Source organism: Schistocerca cancellata, chromosome 4 (genome assembly GCF_023864275.1).
Source record: "Schistocerca cancellata isolate TAMUIC-IGC-003103 chromosome 4, iqSchCanc2.1, whole genome shotgun sequence".
Taxonomy (NCBI): Eukaryota; Metazoa; Arthropoda; class Insecta; order Orthoptera; family Acrididae; genus Schistocerca; species Schistocerca cancellata.
Genome location: NC_064629.1, coordinates 64,897,878 through 64,923,722, shown reverse-complemented (window position 1 = coordinate 64,923,722; position 25,845 = coordinate 64,897,878). Strand labels below are relative to the sequence as shown.

The following is a 25,845-nucleotide window of genomic DNA, read 5'->3' as shown; positions in this document are numbered from 1 at the left end:
CTTGTCTATAGTCCATCAGGTCCTATCAGTGAACCAGACTGTGCCTTCAGACAGTGTTTCTCGTCTCTGTGAAGAGTTTGCAGACATTTTTGCACCGGGCCTTGGTTGTGCTAAGAACTATAAAGCACATTTGGAACTGAAAGTCAACGTGCAACCGAAATTTTTCATAGCGCGCAATGTTCCCCATGCATTGCGTGACGAGGTCGCAAGAACATTAAATTATTTAGAATCACAAGGTGTAATTGAACGTGTGCAGGCTTCTCTCTGGGCTTTACCCTTAGTCATTTTGCAAAAACCTTCCGGAAAGTTGAGACTTTGCGTGGACTTCAAGGCAACAGTGAATCCACAACTAGTGACTGCTACTTTTCCTTTACCCCGCCTGGAAGATCTTTTTGACAAACTGTGCCCGGGTAACTATTTTTCGAAGTTGGACCTAGCAGATGCGTACTTGCAAATACCGGTGGACGAAGAATCCCAGGGCGTATTGGTGGTTAACACGCATCTTGGTTTGTATCGATTCAAAAGACTGCCATTCGGGTGTGCATCCACCCCTGCATTGTTTCAGCAATATTTACAAACTGTTTGTGCGTCGGTAACTACTGCACCAAATTATCTGGACGATATTGTGATCTCCAGAAAGACGGAAGAAGAACATTTAGCCAACCTCCGAACATTATTTCAGGTCGTGCGACAGAATGGTCTTCGCTTGCGGAAGGACAAATGTGTGTTTTTTGCTCGTGAATTGCCATATCTGGGACATGTACTCAATGCCCAAGGCATACATCCCAGTCCAGAGCACCTCCGTGCCATACAAGACTTGCCTTCGCCGCAGAATTTGAAGCAGCTACAAAGTGTGCTGGGAAAAATCAACTATTATCATAAATATATCCCCCATGCCTCTTCCATTTCAGCTCCGCTATGCATCAGATTTCGGGATCGGTGCTGTGCTTGCGCACAAAGATGGTTCGCATGATCGCCCTATTGCCTTTGCGTCCAAATTGCTCTCGTCTGGCAAAGAAATTATTCACAGATCGAGAAAGAAGCTTTGGCTCTCGTATTTGGTGTTACAAAGTTTCATGACTTCTTGTATGGTCATCACTTTACCATCATCACAGACCACAAACCTTTGACATCGCTTTTTCATCCGACCAAGCCTGTACCTCCACATACAGCGCAGAAATTCATTCGCTGGTCTATTTTCCTCTCGCAGTACCGCTACGATATCTTGTATCGATCCACTGCTAAGCACGGAAACGCCGATGCGTTGTCCCGTTTGCCTGTTGCTCAGGATAGAGCATTCGATTCCTCCGAACTTGCTTGTATGTTCATTGATTCGGAAGCCGATGACGTGGTCGAATCGTTTCCGATTGATTTTCGTCGTGTGGCTACAGCCACAGCTGCAGACCCTGTCCTTGCTACCGTTTTGCGTTTTGTTGCTACGCAATGGCCCTTGTCAACGTCACGGATCGAGGATCCGTTGGTTCGCTGATTTTTTGCTCACAAGGAGAGACTTTTTGTTCGACGTGGTGTTTTGCTTTTGCGTTCTGATAATGATCAGTCCAGGGTCGTGGTCCCACGTTCGTTACAGTCCTCTGTCTTACGGCTTCTCCACCAAGGACATTGGGGTATAGTGAGAATGAAACAACTTGCTCGTCAGCACTGTACTTGGTTCGGAATCGATGCTGCGATTACGAATCTGTGCTCTTCTTGCATGGCGTGTGCCGACCAACAATCCGCACCACCGCGGAAATTCTTTGCATGGCCAAAATCCACTTCCCCTTGGCAACGCTTACACATCGATTTTGCTGGTCCATTCTGGAATGCTCAATGGTTGGTTGTTGTCGATTCATTCAGTAATTTTCCTTTTGTTGTCCGGATGTCTTCCATGACGTCTTCTGCCACCATCCAAGCGTTGTCCGCTATCTTTTGCGTTGAAGGTCTTCCACAGACTATTGTTTCCGACAATGGCCCACAATTCATGTCCGCAGAATTTCAGTCATTCTGCAAGACCAATGGTATTCAACATCTGACGTCCGCGCTGTTTTCGCCTCAGTCAAACGGTGCCGCTGAACATTTGGTCAGGACTTTCAAGTCACAGATGTTGAAATTGAAAGAGTCGGGAGGACGCGTTATTGCTCTTTTTGTCCTCGTATCGCTCTCGGCCCCGAGGTGGTCGCTCGCCGGCTGAGTTGCTCCATGGTCGTCCTCATCGAACCTTGATGTCTTTGCTACATCCGCCGCATCAGGTTCCTGTGCAGTGGCAGAAACTTGCTTTTGCTCCCGGCGACGTTGTATACTATCGCAACTATCGCGGTTCACGGCGTTGGCTCGCAGGGCGCATTCTTCGCTGCCTCGGCCGCGCGATGTATCTGGTTTTGGGGGCCTCTGGTGAGGTGCGTCGGCATCTCAATCAGCTGCGCCTCTGTCGTCGCGTGGGTTCTGCCGCACCCCGTCTGCTTTCAGCGACGGTGCCGTCCGGTCAGCGCCCTGGGGACCCATCTACTGGCTCGCCTCATCCCCAGGTGTTACCGACGCTGCCTTCCATTTTGCCCCATGGCGACGCGCCGCCGCCACCGCCGCCGCCGCCACCTGTTCTCTCGCCGGCGCCGCCCGCTGTGGACGCGTCGCTGCAACCGCCGGGCGCCTCCCTGGGTCACGCGCAGCCGATCGCTTGACCAGTTGTCCTCCGCCATGGAACTCTTGCCCGCTCCGGACCATCTGTCGTCTTCGCCGGTCGGGTGCTCCGACTCGATGGAGGTCGACCCTTCGGCCCCTCCTGACATCTACGGGCGCATACACCGCATGTTGGCGTGCACCATGGACTAGGTTTTCAGGCGTTTCCTAGCTCCCCTCGGACCGAATGGCCGGGTGTGGTTGGCACAGCCTCGCCTGTTGTTAGGCTCCCCACCTCGTCGCATACGTCAACATGGGGTCCTGCCCACGGAGGGCGGAAGCCTTATAACACAACCGTTCGCCGATTTGCGGGGGAGGAATGTGGTGTCACCGCCAGACACCCCACTTGCTAGGTGGTACCCTTTAAATCGGCCGCGGTCCACTAGTATACGTCGGACCCGCGAGTCGCCACTGTCAGTGATTGCAGACCGAGCGCCGCCACACGGCAGGTCTAGAGACAGATCCTAGCACTCGTCCCAGTTGTACAGCCGACTTTGCTAGCGAAGCTACACTGACAATTACGCTCTCATTTGCCGAGACGATAGTTAGCATAGCCTTCAGCTACGTCATTTGCTACGACCTAGCAAGGCACCATTTATCCTTTGCTATGTATCTAATAAAGCATGTACAGTAATGAGAGATGTACACCAATTATGGATTAAAGTTAAGTATTACATCAACTACGTACTTTATTTGCTACTATAATTTCCCTTAACTGTTCCAGACCTCACGCCAGTCTGTGTGAGCTTAACGCGTGCATTTCGGCCTCCTCTAGCTACACGGTGTTGGCTCTTCTGCCAACACATCATTATCATCCCGCCAGCACTGTGCCTGGAAGTTCTACACCTTCCGCACAGAGGTCATCGGGGAAAACATGACAGTTGCTGGAGCTACAACACTCCCATTGGCCTCAACAAAGCACCAACACTCAGCAAGTAACTCATTCCTGTGCCACCTGTGTGGAACTTCTGGCATCAACTACACAGGAGTTTTACACTGTCTTTACGATTACATATGTGAGAGTATGTATACAGGGTGAGTCACCTAACATTACAGCTGGATATATTTCGTAAACCACATCAAATACTGACGAATCGATTCCACAGACCAAACGTGAGGAGAGGGGCTAGTGTAATTGGTTAATACAAACCATAAAAAAATGCACGGAAGTATGTTTTTTAACACAAACCTACGTTTTTTTAAATGGAGCCCTGTTAGTTTTGTTAGCACATCTGAACACATAAACAAATACGAAATCAGTGCCGTTTGTTGCATTGTAAAATGTTAATTACATCCGGAGCTATTGTAACCTACAGTTGACGCTTGAGTACCACTCTTCCACTGTTCGATCGTGTGTATCGGAGAGCACCGAATTACGTAGGGATCCAAAGGGAACGGTGATGGACCTTAGGTACAGAAGAGACTGGAACAGCACATTACGTCCACATGCTAACACGTTTTCATTGGTCTTTTTCACTGACGCACATGTACATTACCATGAGGGGTAGGGTACACGTACACACGTGGTTTCCGTTTTCAATTACGGAGTGGAATAGAGTGTGTCCCAACATGTCAGGCCAATAGATGTTCAATGTGGTGGCCACCATTTGCTGCACACAATTGCAATCTCTGGCGTAATGAATGTCGTACACGTCGCAGTACATCCTGGTGTAACGTCGCGGCAGGCTGCCACAATACGTTGTTTCATATCCTCTGGGGTTGTAGGCACATCACAGTACACATTCTCCTTTAATGTACCCCACAGAAAGAAGTCCAGAGGTGTAAGATCATGAGAACGGGCTGGCCAATTTATGTGTCTTCCACGTCCTATGAAATGCCCGTCGAACATCCTGTCAAGGGTCAGCCTAGTGTTAATTGCGGAATGTGCAGGTGCACCATCATGCTGATACCGCATACGTCGACACGTTTCCAGTGGGAAATTTTCGACCAACGTTGGCATATCATTCTGTAGAAATGCGATGTATGTTGCAGCTGTTTGGGCCCCTGCAATGAAGTGAGGACCAATGAGGTGGTCGCCAATGATTCCGCACCATACATTTACAGTGCACGGTCGCTGTCACTCTACCTGTCTGAGCCAGTGAGAATTGTCCACGGACCAGTAGTGCATGTTGCGTAGATTCACTGCCCCATGGTTTGTGAAACCCGCTTCATCGGTAAACAGGTAGAACTGCAACGCATTCTCTGTTAATGCCCATTGACAGAATTGCACTACATGATTAAAGTCATCACCATGTAATTGCTGATGTAGCGACACATGAAATGGGGGAAAGCTGTGATGATGCAGTATGCGCATGACACTACTTTGACTCAGTCCACCGGCTCTCGCAATGTCCCGTGTACTCATATGTGGGTTCATGGCAACAGCAGCTAACACACCAACTGCACCCACTTCTCCTGTGATGGGCTTGTTACGGACCCGTTTGCGTGCTACGGCCATACCTGTTGCATACAGTTGGCGGTAGATGTTTTGCAATGTGTGGCACGTTGGATGCTCTCTGTCCGGGTACCGTTCTGCATACACCCTGCAGGCTTCAGCTGCATTTCGTCGACACTCGCCGTAGATGAGTATCATCTCCGCCTTTTCGGAGTGCGAATACACCATGGTCACAGTTCCTACAACACTACACTATCACAGACGTCTGGTAACACGGTTTGGTCTGCGTGCGGAGACGAATGCAGAATAACAATAGCAGCAAGTGCTACATGCAGACACTGCGACAGCTAGGCCAAACCACAACAGTGCACTAGAGCCACACTCGTAAACACGGTCGTCATCGTAAACATGTCCCTGCAGATGCTGCTCGCCGACCGTGGCCCGTGTTTTTTACAACACGCAACTGAACGTCGGAGGTTTCAAGCGTCAACTTTAGGTTACAATATCTCCGGATGTAATTAACATTTTACAATGCAACAAATGGCACTGATTATGTATTTGTTTATATGTTCAGATGTGCTAACAAAACTAACGGGGGTCCATTTAAAAAAACGTACGTTTGTGTTAAAAAACATACTTACGTGCATTTTTGTATGGTTTGTATTAAACAATTACACTAGCCCCTCTCCTCACGTTCGGTCTGTGGAATCGGTTCGTCAGTATTTGATGTGGTTTACGAAATATATCCAGCGGTAATGTTAGGTGACTCACCCTGTATATGGATTTCACATGATTACTTCACAAATAAACATGATTAATTATTACTGATAGCTAGTTCTTTTTTCAATAACATATCACAATTTGCACTTAAATCCTTCAATGAGTTTTGTACATGGAACACCATCAAGCATTTTGGCACAGCTCTGGCGAAACCAATGCCACAGCTTTAAAAATGACACAGAAGAAATCTGTGCAAGCAAGAAACAATGGAGATGTGTCCATGTCATTCCTAAGTACATACTTAACTGTGGATTTTTATGATAAGAATCACCATAACTTCTGCAAAGTGGCAACAACACAATGCTTTACATTCACTACAACCTAATGGCCACATATTTGCCACAAAGATTGTGCCTGCTGTATAAATCACAGAACAGGATGGTCAGCTGCAGCATCAGGAATCAAAGGCAATTAACTTCCAGCATTGTCATTACTACCAGCAATCTACAATGGTGAAAGTACAGACACTGACAGGTATGGTACCTCCTATTAGCACAAGATACAGAATTGGACAACTGGGTTTTGGAATGGACACTCAATTTGTCTCAATGATGTACTTCACACCAAGAGGTATGTACACCCACTGCTTCTGCATGCCCACCAATGAACGACGACCATCTGGATATATTGGAAACCGCCAACCATAAAGCTCATGGCATAATATTTAGCTTGACTGTTTCACCCATGCATTTGACAGGTGAAAATGGTTGGAGTGAGGGAGTAGGATGCAGGGGCAGGGGGGGGGGGGTGGGGGTGGGGGGGGGGTGGGGGTAGGGTCAGGTCTGCAATAATGTTACGGCAATGATACCAATACTGAATTGATTGCAACTGACACAGAGATACTATTGTCTGCAGCCCTGACAGCTCCTACCAATGGTGCTGATTTCTTCAAGAAAATCATGCAAATAACTGTCTTAGCCTGAAAAAGTACTTCTGGGAGTTAAATGTCGGCACACACAATTCACATGGCACTACTTCTTGATGTTCTGCTTCCCACTCTCAAGCTCGTCCGAGAACAAGTCAGTCACTATGTATACTGCCCCACCACCAGTCCTTATTTATCAAGACAGCACTACATATGTATTATACTTAATATGCGAGTGTTTGCCACTTTTGTACAGCTATAATGTGTCCCTAATGATCATGCAGGTATCCCCAGTTTATGGAATGGCAAGATCTTATACCCAACAGTGTTTTGTCTCTGCGAGTAAGTCACACCCCCCCCCCCCCCCACACACACACACAAACACACACACTGAAAGAAATAGTACAGACCAACAAGAAAAAAATTTTGTCCACTGCTCGCATTCTCCTGCTGTCTAAAACAAATTAAATATAAGAGACTATTAAAAAAGAAACAAATTATTAAGATAAAGAGTGATAAATACAGAATGTGTAAAAATGTCAACTTACCAATTTGAGATAAACAAAAATGCATGAATACTGTCCAGCTTCAGGTAAGTACGATAAAAACACTGTCACACACAGCATAAGTATGGTGTGGTCCTTGCCAACCTTACGAAGTGCCTAAAATCATACAATAAATAAAAATTAGATATAAATGTTTGGCAAATGCAGAACACAGGTGAGAAATAGCTTACATGCATTCAAATGCTTTTGTGGAAGTTTTAATGGAGCCTCCAGTGAACACATGGTAGTAGACACAAAAATCAAGAGCTTGGAAACAAAAGTATGAGATAAAAGATGGTAGAGGGAGTAGAATAGAGGACAATAAATACTAGATTGGCAGAATTAAAAGGGCATAACTGGGAATGTATAGTCTGATGACCATTTCTCTATGTAAATTCTTTCAAAACTTCCTCTCATATAGTGTGGAACTATTATTCCAAGTTCAACCTTATTTCATGTATTCCATTCTTTGAATGTCCATATACGAACAAGAAATATTACTAGATGACTCAGATTCAAGAGTTATTTATTCATTTCACTATTTCACCAATCATGACAACTAGCTTTCAGCATTTTTAAATGTACACTCTTTGACATAAAACTTGACCGGCGGCCGGCCGCTGCAGAGGCTAAGTCCACACCGATCGTGACATGGGACAAATAAACTGGCCAACTCGCTAATTCTCTAAGTCCGGTTATCTGCACAATCTGGCAACGCTGTAGACCGCGGCACTTCCTGGAGGAAGTCTTGTCCTATGTTAGAGGAAACCTAGACCGTTTATGGACGTGGTCTAGCGGTAGCATGCGTTGTTTCTGTGTACGATGCCTGTGGATTGAGACCAGGTGACGCAAAAGATTTTTATAGCCTCTTCTGTATGAATGATGAAGACATGAATTTAGTGGTAGCGCAGATTCAATCTATTTCACTTTCTGACACACCAATAACAAAATTTTATCCAGTAACTATTTTGTGGCAGATTTCTCGCAGACTGTCCTACTTTGGACTCCGTATGCGGCGAACCTCCGGGATCCACTTGCTGGCTACCGGCAGCGGTCGTGGCGACAGCAGCGGCGCTGCACTCCCCCGTTCTTTATCGAAAGCGCCTGCTACCGCTCATCGCTTTTGATAATTTAAAACGCTTTGTTATTATTAAATGTTGCTCCACAGAAAATTTCTATGATTTCCATTTTCACTCGAAAGCAACGGAGATTACTGTATTACATTAATCAGCAAGAGCTGACTATGGCCCGAAATTAATTTCATAGACTGGGACGAAATTAAACCACCTCACTACATTCGATGAATTTATAAATGCTTCATACCTCATTTCTTTTTCCTTTCAAAGTCAGTTATTTGTGTAACTTTTGGCCAATATTGTGATGTTTTCGTCAAGGCAGAGAGAGCATCGGTGGTGCAAAGTGTATTATGGATTTGGTTTCATTCCTTATGGTGTCTATGCGATAAACTGTGCGAATACCTTGCAATGCATACTCTGTAGCAGTTCAGGAACACTGCACATTTGGAGTTCCATGAATGGATTCAAGAAGCATTTAACATTGATCAGAAGTGATAGTTAATGTCATCAGATTTAAACCAGAAAAATTTATCGTTTTTGAGGTTTCAGAGAACGGAAAGCAATTGCTAACGCTGGTGTCAGAAAGCCTCTACAGTCGAATGTTATTGCAAAAATTTAGTGGAGAGGAACTATATTAATCAACATGTTCACTTCATAAACAACCTCCTGACATGTTAGATCTATATGACGACCAAAGCACAAATTCGTATAATTGACAGTCAGTTTGAATCTTTTCAGAAACTAGTTTACAGTGAAGCACCTTGGCATTTGCAAAGCAGACATCCATGATATTAACATAATTTACTAAGTCGAAATTGCACAAAGATTTGTGTGTAAAGGCATTCTTCAGATTTCGTATAAGGGATTTTTACTAGCAGTTTGCAACTCCATTAACTAAAATGGAAAATAAAACGTTGTGTTCAGCTGCTTTCACGGAGATTGGAACTGCTCTCTCATATAGCACTAGCGTCGCAATGCATAAGGGAACCACTGAGCTAACGACACACTGCCGGCAATACAGTCAATGCGATATTGCCTGATCCTCAAAACGCAACATTAAACACACAAACAGGTGTTACTTATGTGAAGAACGCCGTTCTTTGAGTCCAGAAATAAAATAAACTTTCTGCCACATCTTACAGTGGATTATATCGTATGAGTCTTCGATGCAAAAAACGAATGCCAAGTGAATTTAGCGAGGTAATGCCGGGCTACACCTGGAAGTAAATGCACTATAACTGTGTTGACAAATACTTGCTACGATCCTGCCAATTCTCAGCTCTCATATGAGGCGCTCTTTAGCAAAATGCTTGTCCGATACGGTTCTTCAGAGGGGAGACGTGCGCGCACGTTTCATTTTTATGCGGCGTTCTCCCCTGATAGTTTCTTACGTCGCCTAGTGGGCTATGTATACATTTGAGGCATTCAACTATCATTAATCCAGAATCATACAAGTTTCAGCTTCCGGCGTGGAAGGAGGCTGTTTACGCCTACATTATATCTTTTAAACATAGGGAAATCAAAGTTGATGATTCAGTGTTTCTCATTCAGCATAAAGCACGTGAGATAATTTTCCGTAGCGTTCATAATCATATCAAAATACAAATGAAGTAAAAATACATGGGAAGCTTATTTGAATTGAATATAATGTAAGATATCAAATGCTTTGCACCTCGATGTCGCATGTGCCCACGTGCAATCTTTTGAGCATACATATAGAATGTCATGATTAACACGAGAATGAAGGAATATGTTGGTAGAGATGGAAGCAAGAAGAGATGCAGTTAACAAATATTCGATTCCTCATGGCAATCATTTAATTTGAGATTTAAGAAGAGGTAAAGCGGGATATTACTTCTGCTAACGCGAAAGACACGCCGCACATAACTATAACGAGGAACTCTGCGTCTTCGTACGTTTCCTCCTTCCAATCTGTATGGTCTATTATATACTAAGTAGCCTGATCATTGTTTCCGTAATGTTACCGTCTTGTTCGGCCATGCATTCCAAATGCATGTCTCTGAATGAAAGTAGTTGTTCGTTCCTTCCTTCGGGTTTTTTTTTTTTTTTTTTTTTTTTTTTTTTTTTTTTTTTTTTTTTTAATTCATGAATCAGACCGCTGTGCCTCCCCCTGCCCCTCGAGGGTTAGGTCAAAAAACTGAACCGTTTCTATCCACAGGCATAATTTATTCAGACACAATCAGCACAAGACTATCAAACAAAGCCTTCCATTTACAGTTGCAACACTCTAACCAGCAGCTGACCCAAGGGTAATTCACGGTCATGGTCTGAAGTTAGCAGCTCTCTGCTACTGTGGCGAAGCCCGTACTACATTTTCGATCCCGCAGCACCAGTTTATCTGGTAACACTGTGTTAAATCAACAAGAGTAGTTGCAGAGTTGTGCCAGCGTATCTGCCCTCCCATTGTCAACTTTATGTATCTCACTTCTCCTGTAGCGTTGATCACGAGGTGCCGAAGTAAAGGAGTGTATTCTGCATGACGTAACATTCAGTATTCCCTTCTTTCATAGCCACTCTTCATGTGCATAGATACCAAATAGGGATGTGAAAATTTTTGCGAGTGAGAGAATGACGATAATAATCGTAACAAGAACAAGCAAATAATGAGTGAAGTTTATTGCAATGCAGAACGAGAATGGCTGTGAATATAAAAATCTATAAAAATAGGTTGATTGTTGAGATGGCACAATGCAAATATCTTCTTAGCATTTTGTTACTGAATTTAGTTCTGGATGTTTGCAGAGAAAAAAGAAAATTCGGTACTTCTCTCTAGTGTAATATAATGTGAACCAGCAACTACCCTTTCCTTAGAACACGACTCAAGTAGGTCCCCAAGTAGCTAGCAAAGCATTGCTGCAATCTGTTCCCTGACATTGCTCTGATGACGGCTAATGCAAATAGTCCCGATTATGAAATACAAAACGTATTGCAGGTTAGTTCCTAGGATCATAATATTAAATTTGTGATGTAGATGGCACATGAAAGTGACGGCTATCCAGATTTCTCCTCAATATAATAAGACAATATTATGGGAATTGGTCACTGTCCCACGGCACCAATGCTGAAAGAGAGTGAATGACCACAGGCATGCCAAACACTTTCAAAAGGTCTGCCAAGTACCAAGAACAGTAGCAATGTGAAGAAATCATTGGTCAGATCAGAAAGGGCTCACTCCTATCTACAGCCTGTTTGTGTCAGCTGGAGCTGAGCTGCCAGAATCCAACCCGGTAGCACATTACACCACTGAAATCTACGAATGAATTGTGTCTTATACTGATCAGCTTCAGCTTCAGTGAAATTTGTTATATATGACTAGAATATCAGGTGTTGTTATGGAACTTATTTGGTGGATTCACAAAGAAAAATGTAATGTGAGACTACTGAAGAAGAAAGGAAACTATGGTAAAATGCACTGATATGGATTTTCATACGTTTTTATCTTCATAGCTGCCATAATTAATACATCAATAATAACCTTGTTTATTGCTTCAGTAACTGTTACCGTCTTGTTTGACACCGAGATGATGTAAACAACACAAATTCATGAATAAAATGCTCACGGATTTCCAACCGCATCAATTGCTTAAAACTAAACACAGTTTTAAGCAATTGATGGGTTGGAAACCCGAGAACATTTTATTCAATGTTATCGCCGCGAGACTCAGCATTCATACAACACAAATTCATGTCACTGACAGTTAATTCTACTCTCTTAAGGGACTTAGTCTTGTTTTTTTGTTGATGTAAATTGGTATTCGCGAAGAATACTGCTGTCGCAAATCCTGAGAGGTTTCCAGAACACATATGAAACGAAGGGTTAAGAATAGTCTTTTAGTTGTGACCTTTAGAATAGCAGTTGCTGCATGGGCTGGGGCGCCGTGTCACGGATTTCCCGGCCGCTTCCGCAGGAGGTTCTAGTCCTCCCCGGGCATGGATGTGTGTGTTATCCTTAGAATAAGCTAGTTAGTGTAAGTAGTTTCTACGTCTAGGGGCTGATGATCCTAGCAGTCTGGTCCCTTAGGCATTAGAACTTAAAAAAAGAGCAGTAGCGGAAGGAACTGATAACATAAAGCTTTTGCAGAAAAACTGGAACTAATGAAAAATAAAAAACAGATATAGTTATGTAAATTGAGCACTTGACTGCAGCAGTGCCTTGTTCGCAGTATGAAATACTGCCCTTACCATAATCATAGCTGACGTATGCAGCTCGCAACGTGAAACATGAGAGTATGGCCACCTCTTGCCTTTTAGCGACAATTTTGAACTGAAATACATTTCCTAACTTAAAACTACTCCTTCTGTGGCAGTTATTCACAATATTTTATCGAGATGACAAGGAAATATTAAATGGCTGTAGCAGATACAACACAGTCCCACAGCCGCAAATCATTCTCATACCAACACAGTTGCCAAATAAGGCGTACGACGTTGAGAGTCCTTGACTACGTTAGTGGCAAGAAGATTCCGTTTTCTTAGCAGGAATTCTTCCCGGACGGATGTGTATACAATGCATTCCGAATGACAGATATGGCGGTATGCCTACATGTCTAAAAAGAGCAGAAAACCCTATGAGTAATATTCCCACGTCTGTGACTCGTATCATGGTTATGGCCCTTGTATTACCACTGTTCGTGCTTACCGTCTATTACCTACATCATCAAATAACAGCAGGAACAGAGAGAAATGCTTTCAGAGTAGATGCCTTGATATTTGAATTCATTTTGGATGAAGCAGGTTTTCTTTTTCAATAAAGCTATTGTTTCTATTTCCAGAGAATGTTTCATATCCTTCTTACTTCTGCCACAGCAGTTATTTTGCTGCCCACATGGGAAACCACGCCTACGACTACTATCGTCTCGTTTCCTGACCTAATACCCTCTGCACAGCCTTACTTAATTTTACTGCTGCTCATTACCCTTTTATTGAAGGCTATACACTAAGGAAAGAGAAATAACATCTACATGTAATGTTTACTGTGATGCAATCAGGAAATTGTGCTTATAAAAGCACTCAGATCCGCTGAATGAGCCTTTCAATTTGCAGCACACTCCAGACCAAATGAAAGAAAATATTATTAAGAGGTGCAAGTTGACCATATCGAGTGTGGGGAGGGTTTGATGTAGTGCCGTGAAGTTGGACCAGTTTCCGTCGAATTTAGTTCCTTATAGATCAAAATGTGATCTTGATACAAAAGCATCAGTGTACTCACATGGGAACTACTTTCAACGTGTAATTAATAGAATACCTGGTCATGTTAGGTAGCGTTTCACTTGCGGCCATCACTACTTTTAATTTCAACCCATTCCTTGATGACTCACTGAAATATTTTCGGACTTCTCTCATTGATTCATACCTCAGAGATTTCCTAAAGCGTTATATTGTGTGTTAGTCACACTGTAAGTTAGACAACCATAAAGCTCTGACTTGATGTAGAGCATCAAATCATTTGAGCAGTGATTCGAAAATACAAAAGACGACTTCTGAAGAAGGGCCTGCTGGCAGAAACTCCTGGAATACTACAACACTGTGGGCAGTAACAATGCCCATGTTTTACGTCACAAGATGCAGAAGTGATTTATATGCTTTTCGAAAAACTCATTTCATGAATGCTTTTGTGTCTGGTAGCGTATCGGAAGGGTGTTTTTGTGATGATAAAAACTTGGGTAAGACAGATTTCACTAGTTTCGTTGGATTTGAGAATGGGAGTCAGTTTTTGGGTAGTCGAGTGATGTGATCATGGTCAAGACCGACTGCTATTTCTACATCACAGTGGCTGCCGCAGCGTTCCTGCTTCGTCAACACAAACAGCACATGACTAAGCACACTGCTCATCACGTCACATGCTGCGAGTGGCAGTGTCAAGAGGGCGCAGTGTTTTTTCAACATGTTACACAAGTAATAAGTCAAATGGATTACATGAATATTATAAGTGGGACAGAAACCTTAATTTACCTTCTATTGCTTATTTGTGGTCCGACTAAAATGAACAACAGCATCATTTAATATCTTGCCTAATGAATGTCGTTTCTTTCTTAATAGTGATTCTTGACAAATCATTTTAATGAAGTATATATTTTTGTGGTCAGATAACTGAAAAAAGGTAGTCTTTTATTTTCTGAGTCTTCGTTTCTCCACTGAGAAATAAATGGTTCTCTTTAAACAACGTGGTAACGTCACAAGGGCAACAGTCCCAATGCAGTCACAGTGCAATCGAGGGAGTAGGGTGCGAGCGGTTGCAATGATTGAGCATGGCAACTACTGGGCATCAGAAGCTGGACAAAAGTGTGGAGTACTGGCAAGAACAGCTAGACGCTGATGGAAAGAATACCAGGAAAGGGGCTGTATAGGGTGGAAAAGAGGAAATGGCCGTGGGACCATGCCCAATTCCCATAATATTTTCTTTTTATATTGAAGAGTAATATGGATAGTCGTCACATCGCAAATTTAATATTACGATCCTAGGAACTAACCTGCAATATGTTTTGTATTTCATGATCGGGACTATCTGCATTAGCCGTCATCAGAGCAATGTCAGGGAACAGATTGCAGCAATGCCTTGCTAGCTACTTGGGGACCTGCTTGAGTTGGGTTCTAAGGAAAGGGTAGTTGCTGGTTCACATTATATTACACTAGACAGAAGTACCGAATTTTCTTTTTTCTCTGCAAACATCCAGAACTAAATTCAGTAACAAAATGCTAAGAAGATATTTGCATCGTGCCATCTCAACGATCAACCTATTTTTATAGATTTTTATATTCACAGCCATTCTCGTTCTGCATTGCAATAAACTCACTCATTATTTGCTTGTTCTTGTTACGATTATTATCGTCATTCTCTCACTCGCAAAAATTTTCACATCCCTATTTGGTATCAAATGGCTCTGAGCACTATGCGACTTAACTTCTGAGGTCATCAGTCGGCTAGAACTTAGAACTAATTAAATCTAAATAACCTAAGGACATCACACACATCCATGCCCGAGGCAGGATTCGAACCTGAGACCGTAGCGGTCGCTCGGCTCCAGACTGTAGCGCCTAGAACTGCACAGCCACTCCGGCCGGCCCCTATTAGGTATCGATGCACATGAAGAGTGGCTATGAAAGAAGGGAATACTGAATGTTACGTCATGCAGAATACGCTCCTTTACTTCGGCACCTCGTGATCAATGCTACAGGAGAAGTGAGATACATAAAGTTGACAATGGGAGGACAGATACGCTGGCACAACTCTGCAACTACTCTTGTTGATTTAACACAGTGTTACCAGATAAACTGGTGCTGCGGGATCGAAAATGTAGTACGGACTTCGCCACAGTAGCAGAGAGCTGCTAACTTCAGACCATGACTGTGAATTACCCTTGGGTCAGCTGCTGGTTAGAGTGTTGCAACTGTAAATGGAAGGCTTTGTTTGATAGTCTTGTGCTGATTGTGTCTGAATAAATTATGCCTGTGGATAGAAACGGTTCAGTTTTTTGACCTAACCCTCGAGGGGCAGGGGGAGGCACAGCGGTCTGATTCATGAATTAAAAAAAAAAAAAAAAAAAAAAAAAACGAAGGAAGGAACGAACAACTACTTTCATTCAGAGACATGCATTTGGAATGCATGGCCGAACAAGACGGTAACATTACGGAAACAATGATCAGGCTACTTAGTATATAATAGACCATACAGATTGGAAGGAGGAAACGTACGAAGACGCAGAGTTCCTCGTTATAGTTATGTGCGGCGTGTCTTTCGCGTTAGCAGAAGTAATATCCCGCTTTACCTCTTCTTAAATCTCAAATGAAATGATTGCCATGAGGAATCGAATATTTGTTAACTGCATCTCTTCTTGCTTCCATCTCTACCAACATATTCCTTCATTCTCGTGTTAATCATGACATTCTATTTGTCAACACAGTTATAGTGCATTTACTTCCGGGTGTAGCCCGGCATTACCTCGCTAAATTCACTTGGCATTCGTTTTGCGCATCGAAGACTCATACGATATAATCCACTGTAAGATGAGACAGAAAGTATATTTTATTTCTGGACTCAAAGAACGGCGTTCTTCACATACGTAACACCTGTTTGTGTGTTTAATGTTGCGTTTTGAGGATCAGGCAATATCGCATTAACTGTAGTCCTTCTATTGCCGGCAGTGTGTCGCTAGCTCAGTGGTTCCCTTATGCATTGCGATGCTAGTGCTATATGAGAGGCCAGTTCTGATCCCCGTGAATGCAGCTGAACACAATGTTTTATTTTCCATTTTAGTTAATGGAGTTGCAAACTGCTAGTAAAAATCCCTTATACGAAATCTGAAGAATGCCTTTACACACAAATCTTTGTGCAATTTCGACTTAGTAAATTATGTTAATATCACGGATGTCTGCTTTGCAAATGCCAAGGTGCTTCACTGTAAACTAGTTTCTGAAAAGATTCAAACTGACTGTCAATTATACGAATTTGTGCTTTGGTCGTCATATAAATCTAACATGTCAGGAGGTTGTTTATGAAGTGAACATGTTGATTAATATAGTTCCTCTCCTCTAAATTTTTGCAATAGCATTCAACTGTAGAGGCTTTCTGACACCAGCGTTAGCAATTGCTTTCCGTTCTCTGAAACCTCAAAAACGATAAATTTTTCTGGTTTAAATCTGATGACATTAACTATCACTTCCGATCAATGTTAAATACTTCTTGAATCCATTCATGGAACTCCAAATGTGCAGTGTTCCTGCACTGCTACAGAGTATGCACGGCAAGGTATTCGCACAGTTTATCGCATAGACTTACCATAAGGAATGAAACCAAATCCATAATACACTTTGCACCACAGATGCTCACTTTGCCTTGACGAAAACATCACAATATTGGCCAAAAGTTTCAAAAATAACTGACTTTGAAAGAAAAAGAAACGAGGTATGAAGCATTTATAAATTCATCGAATGTAGTGAGGTGGTTTAATTTCGTCCCAGTCTATGAAATTAATTTCGGGCCATAGTCAGCTCTTGCTGATTAATGTAATACAGTAATCTCCGTTGCTTTCAAGTGAAAATGGAAATCATAGAAATTTTCTGTGGAGCAACATTTAATAATAACAAAGCGTTTTAAATTATCAAAAGCGAAGAGCGGTAGCAGGCGCTTTCGATAAAGAACGGGGGAGTGCAGCGCCGCTGCTGTCGCCACGACCGCTGCCGGTAGCCAGCAAGTGGATCCCGGAGGTTTGCCGCATACGGAGTCCAAAGTAGGACAGTCTGCGAGAAATCTGCTGCAAAATAGTTACTGGATAAAATTTTGTTATCGGTGTGTCAGAAAGTGAAATAGATTGAATCTGCGTTGCCACTAAATTCACGTCTTCATCATTCAGACAGAAGAGGCTATAAAAATCTTTTGCGTCAGCTGGTCTCAATCCACAGACATCGTACACAGAAACAACGCATGCTACCGCTAGACCACGTCCATATACGGTCTAGGTTTCCTTTAACGTGGGACAAGACTTCCTCCAGGAAGTGCCGCAGTCTACAGCGTTGCCAGATTGTGCAGATAACCGGATTTAGAGAATTAGCAAGTTGGCCAGTTTATTTGTCCCATGTCACGATCGGCGCGGACTTAGCATCTGCAGGGGCCGGCCGCCGGTCAAGTTTTATGTCAAAGAGTGTACCAGTGTTTACTTTATTGTTTGGATCAATACTTCTGTTTAAAAGAACTTTGAACAGCTTGAAAAATACACTATATATCACGTTGTATTACAAAGGTGACAGAAATGGTTAAGTTTTACAAAAAACTTAAAGTAACTTTACTACAATAAAATCTGTGTAAAAGTAGAACTGAAAATAAGCTATATAAGCAGAAATATGCATGTACATTTCTGTGTAGCACTGGACCAAGCTTGTGTATGGAGATTTGCAACAATGGCACAAAAATGCTTTTTTCCCCTCTCTGTGACAGCACTGATGGCACAAGTACTGTTTAAACTATTGTTGATCATTTCATGCCAGAGTCTGATGAGACCTGTTTCATCATTTTTAAAATACCACAAAAAGCTGCTGCTCTTACCATACAAATGGCTCTCCATGTTAAACTCAATAAACTGATGTACACAGTGAAGTATTTTTAATATGTAATTCTATTGTTTTTCAGAATGAATCTGGTTTATGAAACCTTAGATCTACAGCCAATCAACCAAATCTTGCTAGCACAATATTTAGGCAACACATTCCAACGTCTTCATTCTAGTACGATATTTAGGCAACATGTTTCAACATCTTAATTATCATGTTGCCTGATATACATACAAAGCTGTGTAATGAAAGTGTACATAAGTAAAAGTACTACAAACTGACAAATTGAACTGTCCATGCAATAACAGTTTCTTCAATAATAGAAACTCTGTCAATAAACAAGTGTAGAGAAGGGTGGTGGAAGAAAGGCTGCATTTAAAATGAGCACTCCTTTGCATAAAAAAGAGAGTTTTCTGAGCTACACATTTATTTTTAACAATAATTTTAAAACAATCAGAACTCACTGCAAATGGATCAGCTTGTTCCCAAGAAATAGGTGCACCCCACGATGATGGTCGGACTTTTTCTGGAAGGGATTCAGGAACAGCCACAAGAATAAAAAATACATCTAGTATAGCTATTGCTGTGGCCAATGCAACAACTAAATTTTCACTGTAGGCATCCATCATATACGCTCCCAATGCTGGGCTGATAACCATACTTGCTGCAAATGTTGCAGAAACCTGTTAAACAAGAGGTATAGTTTTTTAGACATAATTCCGAGAGAGAGAGAGAGAGAGAGAGAGAGAGAGAGAGAGAGAGAGCAGCATCATGCCTTTCAATAAAATATAATGAGTGTAAAACCTAATGAACACTGAACAACTGACTAAAGCAGAACACCACATGTTGTACATTTCATAGTCACTCAGGAAAAATCAACAGGCTACTCTCCTCAAATCACACTTTACATCTTCCTTCTTATCAATTCAAGAAAGAATGCATCCTTTCATACGGAATTAAAACATTGATCCAGGCATGGATCACTTCCACTTAAAACTGACACTAGATGCACAATAAACTGTACATTTCCTCACTTGTTTGATTCTAAGATACATTTGGTTACAATGTTCCACACTGTAAACCATCACAAGTGCTCCAAGGTTTTTTTTTTCCCCACCTCCTCATGAGAGAAGCAGCCGTGAGTCTGGAATACTGTGTAAGTGTGATGGAAGGGAACTTCACTTTAAGTATTTTTTTCATTTTTATGCCCTTCACTATTGCAGCCAGTTCCTTTGCTAAAGATATCAAATTCTACTTTCCACATTGCCTGATCCACTTGTTACTAATAACAATATTTTACACAGACAATGGAAAAAATTCACATACCCAATTCATTATCATATTTCTTAATCAAATGCAGATTTTAAGATTTAAAAATTTTCTTATTAATTAAAATTCATTTTACCTATACCTAACAGTCTCACAACACAAAACCAATAAACATACTAAAAACATATTGAGCCAATAACCGTAATGTAATACTTACAAGGCCATAAGCAAGACTTCGTTCATGCTCTTCTGTAACATCCGCAACATAGGCAAACACGACCGAGAATGTTACAGCAAAAACCCCTGATATGCTGATCATGGCAAAAAACCACCTGAAACAATAGCATTTGGTAAATATAAAATGAAAATCATTACTGGCGCTACACGAAATTATCTTACATGTTGGACACAAATTACAATAATTCAATGAAACTAAAGAAGAATCCTGCATGTTTCTCCTGGACCATGTATTAGCCATTATTCTTTGTCAACAGAGGTTATAGTGGCATTTGCATAAGGAGGCGAGTGGCAATAAGCAGCGTACCATGTGACGATCCAGTCAATAGCACCATTCTGTCACGTCTGCCTGCAGCAAGCTCTTTGGGATGTTTGTAGAGTATTAACATCAATTTTCATGTTAGTTTAGGTATGGTGAGGCTACTTAGCCACTACATTGTTCATTATGGATGGCATAAAGCACACATACTGCTTGACGAGGCCAAAAAAACGGCTGCAGTTTGTCGGGCCAGGATAGGAAGTAAGAGTAAAGCAAACATGACAAATATTATGTTAAGAAGCAACAGAGACAATTTACCAAGCACATAAATTCTATTAGGGAGAGTCAGGAGCAGAAACAGTGTCTTGGTGCCATGATCGCCCCAGCACTGCCAGTTACCTGGGTATGCTGGAGCATGAGCATGGGACAGGGGCAGAAAGCATACTGACGCCACCGAAAAGCATTATCCATATCCATATCTCTCTCTCTCTCTCTCTCTCTTTCTCTCCCTCTCTCAGTGTAGAATGCTCTTGCAGCCGCCTTCTAATGTGCACACCATTATAGTAAATGTTTATGTTAGTTATGACAGCAAATATAAGTTTTATTTTAAAGGTTTCTGATGAATATTATTTAAAAGTCCCATCTCAGCAAGAACAAAATGACACTCTGCTGCTCATTTTATGAAAAATTCTTGTTATATTACACTTTTTTTTTTAAGAAAAATATCTAGCTCAAAAGTAATGTTTTACAGAAAAAAAATTAAATAAAAGAGCTCCTAGCCCTTGATGTACCACTGAACAAGTGCAGTAATGTCTTCTGTGAAGCTGAATTACAATAAATTCAGATGACCTGTTGACATTTTTTTTAACCACATGTCAAAGCAGGAGTCACTCCCGAATGTAACATTTCAGAGCCCTCCTCTTCTCAGTCTCCAATTCACTCAGGTATACAGGGTGAATCAGGAGGAAAGGTATGAACACTTTCAATGTACATTTCTATTTATTTTCTGTATTATTCACTGCCATTGTTTACAATGTACCACTAATATAGAGGAAGTTGAGATGAACATTTTGATACAGGATGCTTGTGGTCTATCAAGTCAGAAAACTACCTCAAACTGGCCTACAAAAAGTACCTAAGCTACAGTGCACATGCGTCATACGAGATTTTCAATATTCCCGTGATATCTCTGTGCAAACTGTTAGTCCTAGACAATTAATAAATATGACCTTTATTTGTAGCAAATTTAATTTAGTTTAATTGTGTACTAAGACACGTTTCCATTGGAGTGTGTGTTTGAGTTATTAAAGAAAAATGTACAAAAGTGATATTAAATGTGTTCCATAAGAAGGTTTTAGTTCAGAATCACTAATACTATTCCGTCTCAAAGCATGTACCTTTCCTCCTGACTCACCCTGTGTGTGACTGAGTGTTGTGGATTGGCAAGAGAGCCAACCCACTATGAGAGGAAGCCGAAAGGCACGCGTTTTAGCTCACGCAGGCTGGCGTGAGGTCTGGAACAGGTCAAGGAAACGAGACTAGCAAAAAAGGACGTAGCTGTGGAATACTTAACTTTAATCCATAAATGGTGAACATCGCTCTTGACGGTACATGTTTTACAGCATCAATAGTAACTGGTAATGGTGCCTTGCTAGGTCGTAGCAAATGACGTAGCTGAAGGCTATGCTAACTATCGTCTCGGCAAATGAGAGCGTATTTTGTCAGTGAACCATCGCTAGCAAAGTCGGCTGTACAACTGGGCAAGAGCTAGGAAGTCTCTCTACACCTGCCGTGTGGTGGCGCTCGGTCTGCAATCACTGATAGTGGCGACACACGGGTCCGACGTATACTAACAGACCGCGGCCGATTTAAAGGCTACCACCTAGCAAGTGTGGTATCTGGCAGTGACACCACACTGAGAAAGACTGTGTACTCTGTACTGGTGGCAAAAGCACCATTAAGAAACTACAGTAAATTACAATATTTGCAGTGAAGAAGAATACACTGCAGAACAGATATTCGGCATTGTTATAGTGCATGATATCACTGAATTCTTTCCTAATATATTTCTTACCATATCAATACTAAACATGAATTATTCCTAACAAGCACTGACATGAGAAATGTTTTAAACTGATGAAATTATTATTATATTTTAATGAGTGAGATTATGATCCCCACTAACCACACCAGCATAGGGATTGCTAGTACTTTATCACATCACATCACAACACAGCCTTCACAGACGTCATTTGTTATAGTTAATAATAGTGGAGCTGGAGAATAATAGAAGAACAACTGTCAAGTCCGTGTGAGAGTATATGAAGATGCTCATCCTATTCCAGTGGCAGACACTAAAAGTTATGCATTACACATGATGGAGGCTCAATGCTCACATTACAAGGGTACATATGCTAACAAAAATAAAGAAATGGATTACTTATTCACAAATATAGATGGCAAAAGTAAGAGTTATTTCAAGTTATACAGGAGCTTACGCACATTTGTTCTTCGCAAGCATCATTTGCGAGTGGAAAAGTCCTGGAGGGGAGGGGGGTTTGAAGGGTACACTTTACCACATACTGTAATGTGGTCTGTAAGAAGGTCTTCTGTAAAAAATGAAATCCATGATGACCTGAACAGTTTGCAATTTGAAGAATGAAACATGTTGTCAGTTCCTTTCTGGCCACTGTGTACTCGATAACAGTACATATTATGACAAAAAAAGGAAGGAAGACGGTTAGCATTTAACATCCTGTCAATAGTGATCATTAGAGACAAAGCACAAGCTCAAGTGGGGAAGGAAATTGACTGTGCCTTTTCAAAACAATCTGGCTTTAGGCATTTAGGGCAATCATGGAAAACCTAGATCTGGATGGCAGGGTGGGGACTTGAACTGACATTCTCGGGAAGAAAAGTCCAATGTGTTAGCCCTGTGCCATTGCACTTTGTTAGTACTGTCACTATGAGGGAACAGAATTGTAATGGAACATTTCAAAATCTGTCTAACAATAAAAGAAAAAATGTGAATAAAATTTACCAATTAAGTTCAAAATTGAATTTCAACTACTTAGTTAATTAAGAGAGCCGATACAATGAAAAAATTAGGTATATAACTTACCATGTGTTGATAGTCATCAGTGGTATTGGTGCACAGGTAAAAAATACTGTTATTAGTAGGAAAAACTTCCGGCCCCAAACATCAGACAGTGCACCGATTAATGGTGCACTTAGAAAAGACAGAAACCCCTGAAAAAATAAAAAAAGTATCGACCATAAAATTTTATGAGTACTGTTGTGTGTTATTGTTATATATTTTGTACCTGATTTCCTTTCAAATTCTGAAATTTAAATAAAGACTGAGATGTTAAAAAAATGAGATAGTACATCACTTCCTCCAATTGTGGCAATTACTATCATCATTTCAAAATATAGTAGTGCTCCACTTCAGATACGAAGATAAAGCACAAGCTTAAACGAGACATCAGTGGATAAAGAAGACAGCCGTGATCTTTCCAAAGGAACCATCTTGACATTTGCCTTAAATGACTTAGGGTAGCAGCACACAACCCATGTGCACATGGTGATTTCAGGCCCGCTCGTTCCATACACAAATCCAGTGTCTGAGCCCTTCTGGCACCCTTTTCTGTAAACTAGAGTCCTGGGTCATTATGGTGTGTGTGTGGAGGGGGGGGGGGGGATGGAGGAGGAGAGCCAGAAGAAAGGTCAAATGTATGGGAGGAACAACTGGTGGGATGGTACGGTTTGAAATTTAATGCAAGAGTGTGTGAAGTGACGGTGAATACGAGGACTAGGATGACAGTAGCAATCAATATGCATGTTAGAAGGCAAGCACTAAAGAAAGTGGAAACATTTCTAGTATCTTGAGAGTGTAATAGAAGAGAGTTGAAGAACAATAAGATGATTAGTGAGAAGGGAAGGAAAACACACGAATTCATGTAGAGTCTAGGAAGCCGAGTCTGGTGCAAGGAGGTACCACAAAAATGCAACAAGTGTTATAATTACCACATTAGACTCCAATATTCATGCATGCGTTGGAAAAGTGGGTAGTGAAGGAAAGGCAGGTCAGCAGGAGATAGGTTTCAGAGATTAAATTTCAAAGAAGGATGGGGCTAACTAGAAGGGATAGAGTAAGGAATGAGAAGGTGAGATTAATAGTACACGAGAAGACTGTGCGAGAGACTGTGGGAAAGACAAGATTACAGTCATATGGACATATTACAAGAATGGAAGTCAGCAGGGCACCAAATACAGGCTCATAATATGACAGTATGAGACGAGACACCTACAGAAAGACTGACATACTGATGGGTTGTTGGAGTGAAGGAACTTGTGAAGAAGAGAGGAGACTGGAACACAGAGGAGAAGGAAACATGGAGGGAAAGGCTTATGTTCCAAACAGACCTGTAGAAAGAGGAGGAGGAGGAGGAGGAGGAGGAGGAGGAGGAGGAGAAGATGATGATGAGAGTGTTGGTGGTGGTGGTGATCGTAGACACTGTGTCATGTTGTTTGGTACAGTAATATTTGACATTAGTTTCAACACACAGAGGTTTTCTTGTTGCAAGGCCTTATGTTAGAATGCTGTTTTTATTACTTTTGGATGACAAAGGTGCAATCACAAACTGTTTCCTGTTCACTATATACTTTACTGTCTCTCAAATTCTAACACACAGAAATGGCTCTTTCAACTAAGACATGAAATCTTGCCGTTTCAAATGAAATCGTTACTCTGCAACATTTCTGACAACTCACACATCCAGAAAGAATGGCTTAAATGAATCTATATTCAGAGTCTATGTTGAAAAGTGTATAAAAAACAAATGATTGAAATGCAGGGTGACAAAGTACATGTAGCACAGCAGTGTTAGTGTAAGCAAAAGAGTTCAGTATTACGCCAAGCTCAGTGAAGTGCTGTCAAATCAGTGGGCATACGAAATCAAGAGTCAGTATGTATGTAATTGCCAAAGGGTGCAATATTGACACGAGAGTCAAAATGAACAAGAATGACCCACCTCCGGGAAATGCCTTTTTTCTACAGTGTAACATTTTGGCCTGTACATTGCACGCTGCTATGTCAAAAGCGTTTATAGACCACTGGGCAGAAGAAGATTGTAAACAGCAACAAATGTGTACTGGACAACAAAATATGACTAAAACACAGATGGGCAAAAATTTTGTTCACCAAGTGGCTAAAATGTTTTTGGAAAGGCCTCACTTCAATCTGTCCCCATTACACACTGCTGGCATCTTTGAGAAGCATTTAAGGGCAGCTTCAAATGTTATGTTTTTAACTGCCATTGAGAACAAGATGTGATCCTGATTCCAACATACTAAGGGCACTCTGAACAGCAACTAGTACACTGAGGAATTTTTAGAGACAATGCTGCATGACATACTTCATTAAGATAATGCTTAGCCGTATGTGGAAAGGAATGTTTAAGCATTATTCACAGTTTGAATATGATTGAGATACAACTGGTAGTTGACCTGTCCGAGATAGTCCAACGGCAACCACAGCTGATCCTTTGTGGTCTCACATACAAACTATGCAGAGAGAAATTCTGCACGAAAATAACTACAACTTCTTTCATTCCATGCCATGACATTTAGAGAGTTTGATAGCAACATTGGAAGACTTTAAACCACGATGAATTCTCACT

General features: G+C 41.7%; 1 protein-coding gene across 1 annotated transcript in view; it reads right to left on the bottom strand.

Moving 5' to 3' along the window:
- The window catches only part of LOC126183220 (hippocampus abundant transcript 1 protein), a 122,534-nt gene that overhangs the window by 64,844 nt on the left and 31,845 nt on the right, over positions 1 to 25,845 (bottom strand). The window contains exons 4-7 of the mRNA XM_049925002.1: positions 23,286 to 23,413; positions 19,886 to 20,000; positions 18,864 to 19,082; positions 7,262 to 7,375 (exon numbers count right to left, since the gene is read on the bottom strand). Of these exons, the coding sequence (XP_049780959.1) occupies positions 7,262 to 7,375; positions 18,864 to 19,082; positions 19,886 to 20,000; positions 23,286 to 23,413 (576 nt within the window). The remainder of the gene's footprint in view (positions 1 to 7,261; positions 7,376 to 18,863; positions 19,083 to 19,885; positions 20,001 to 23,285; positions 23,414 to 25,845) is intronic.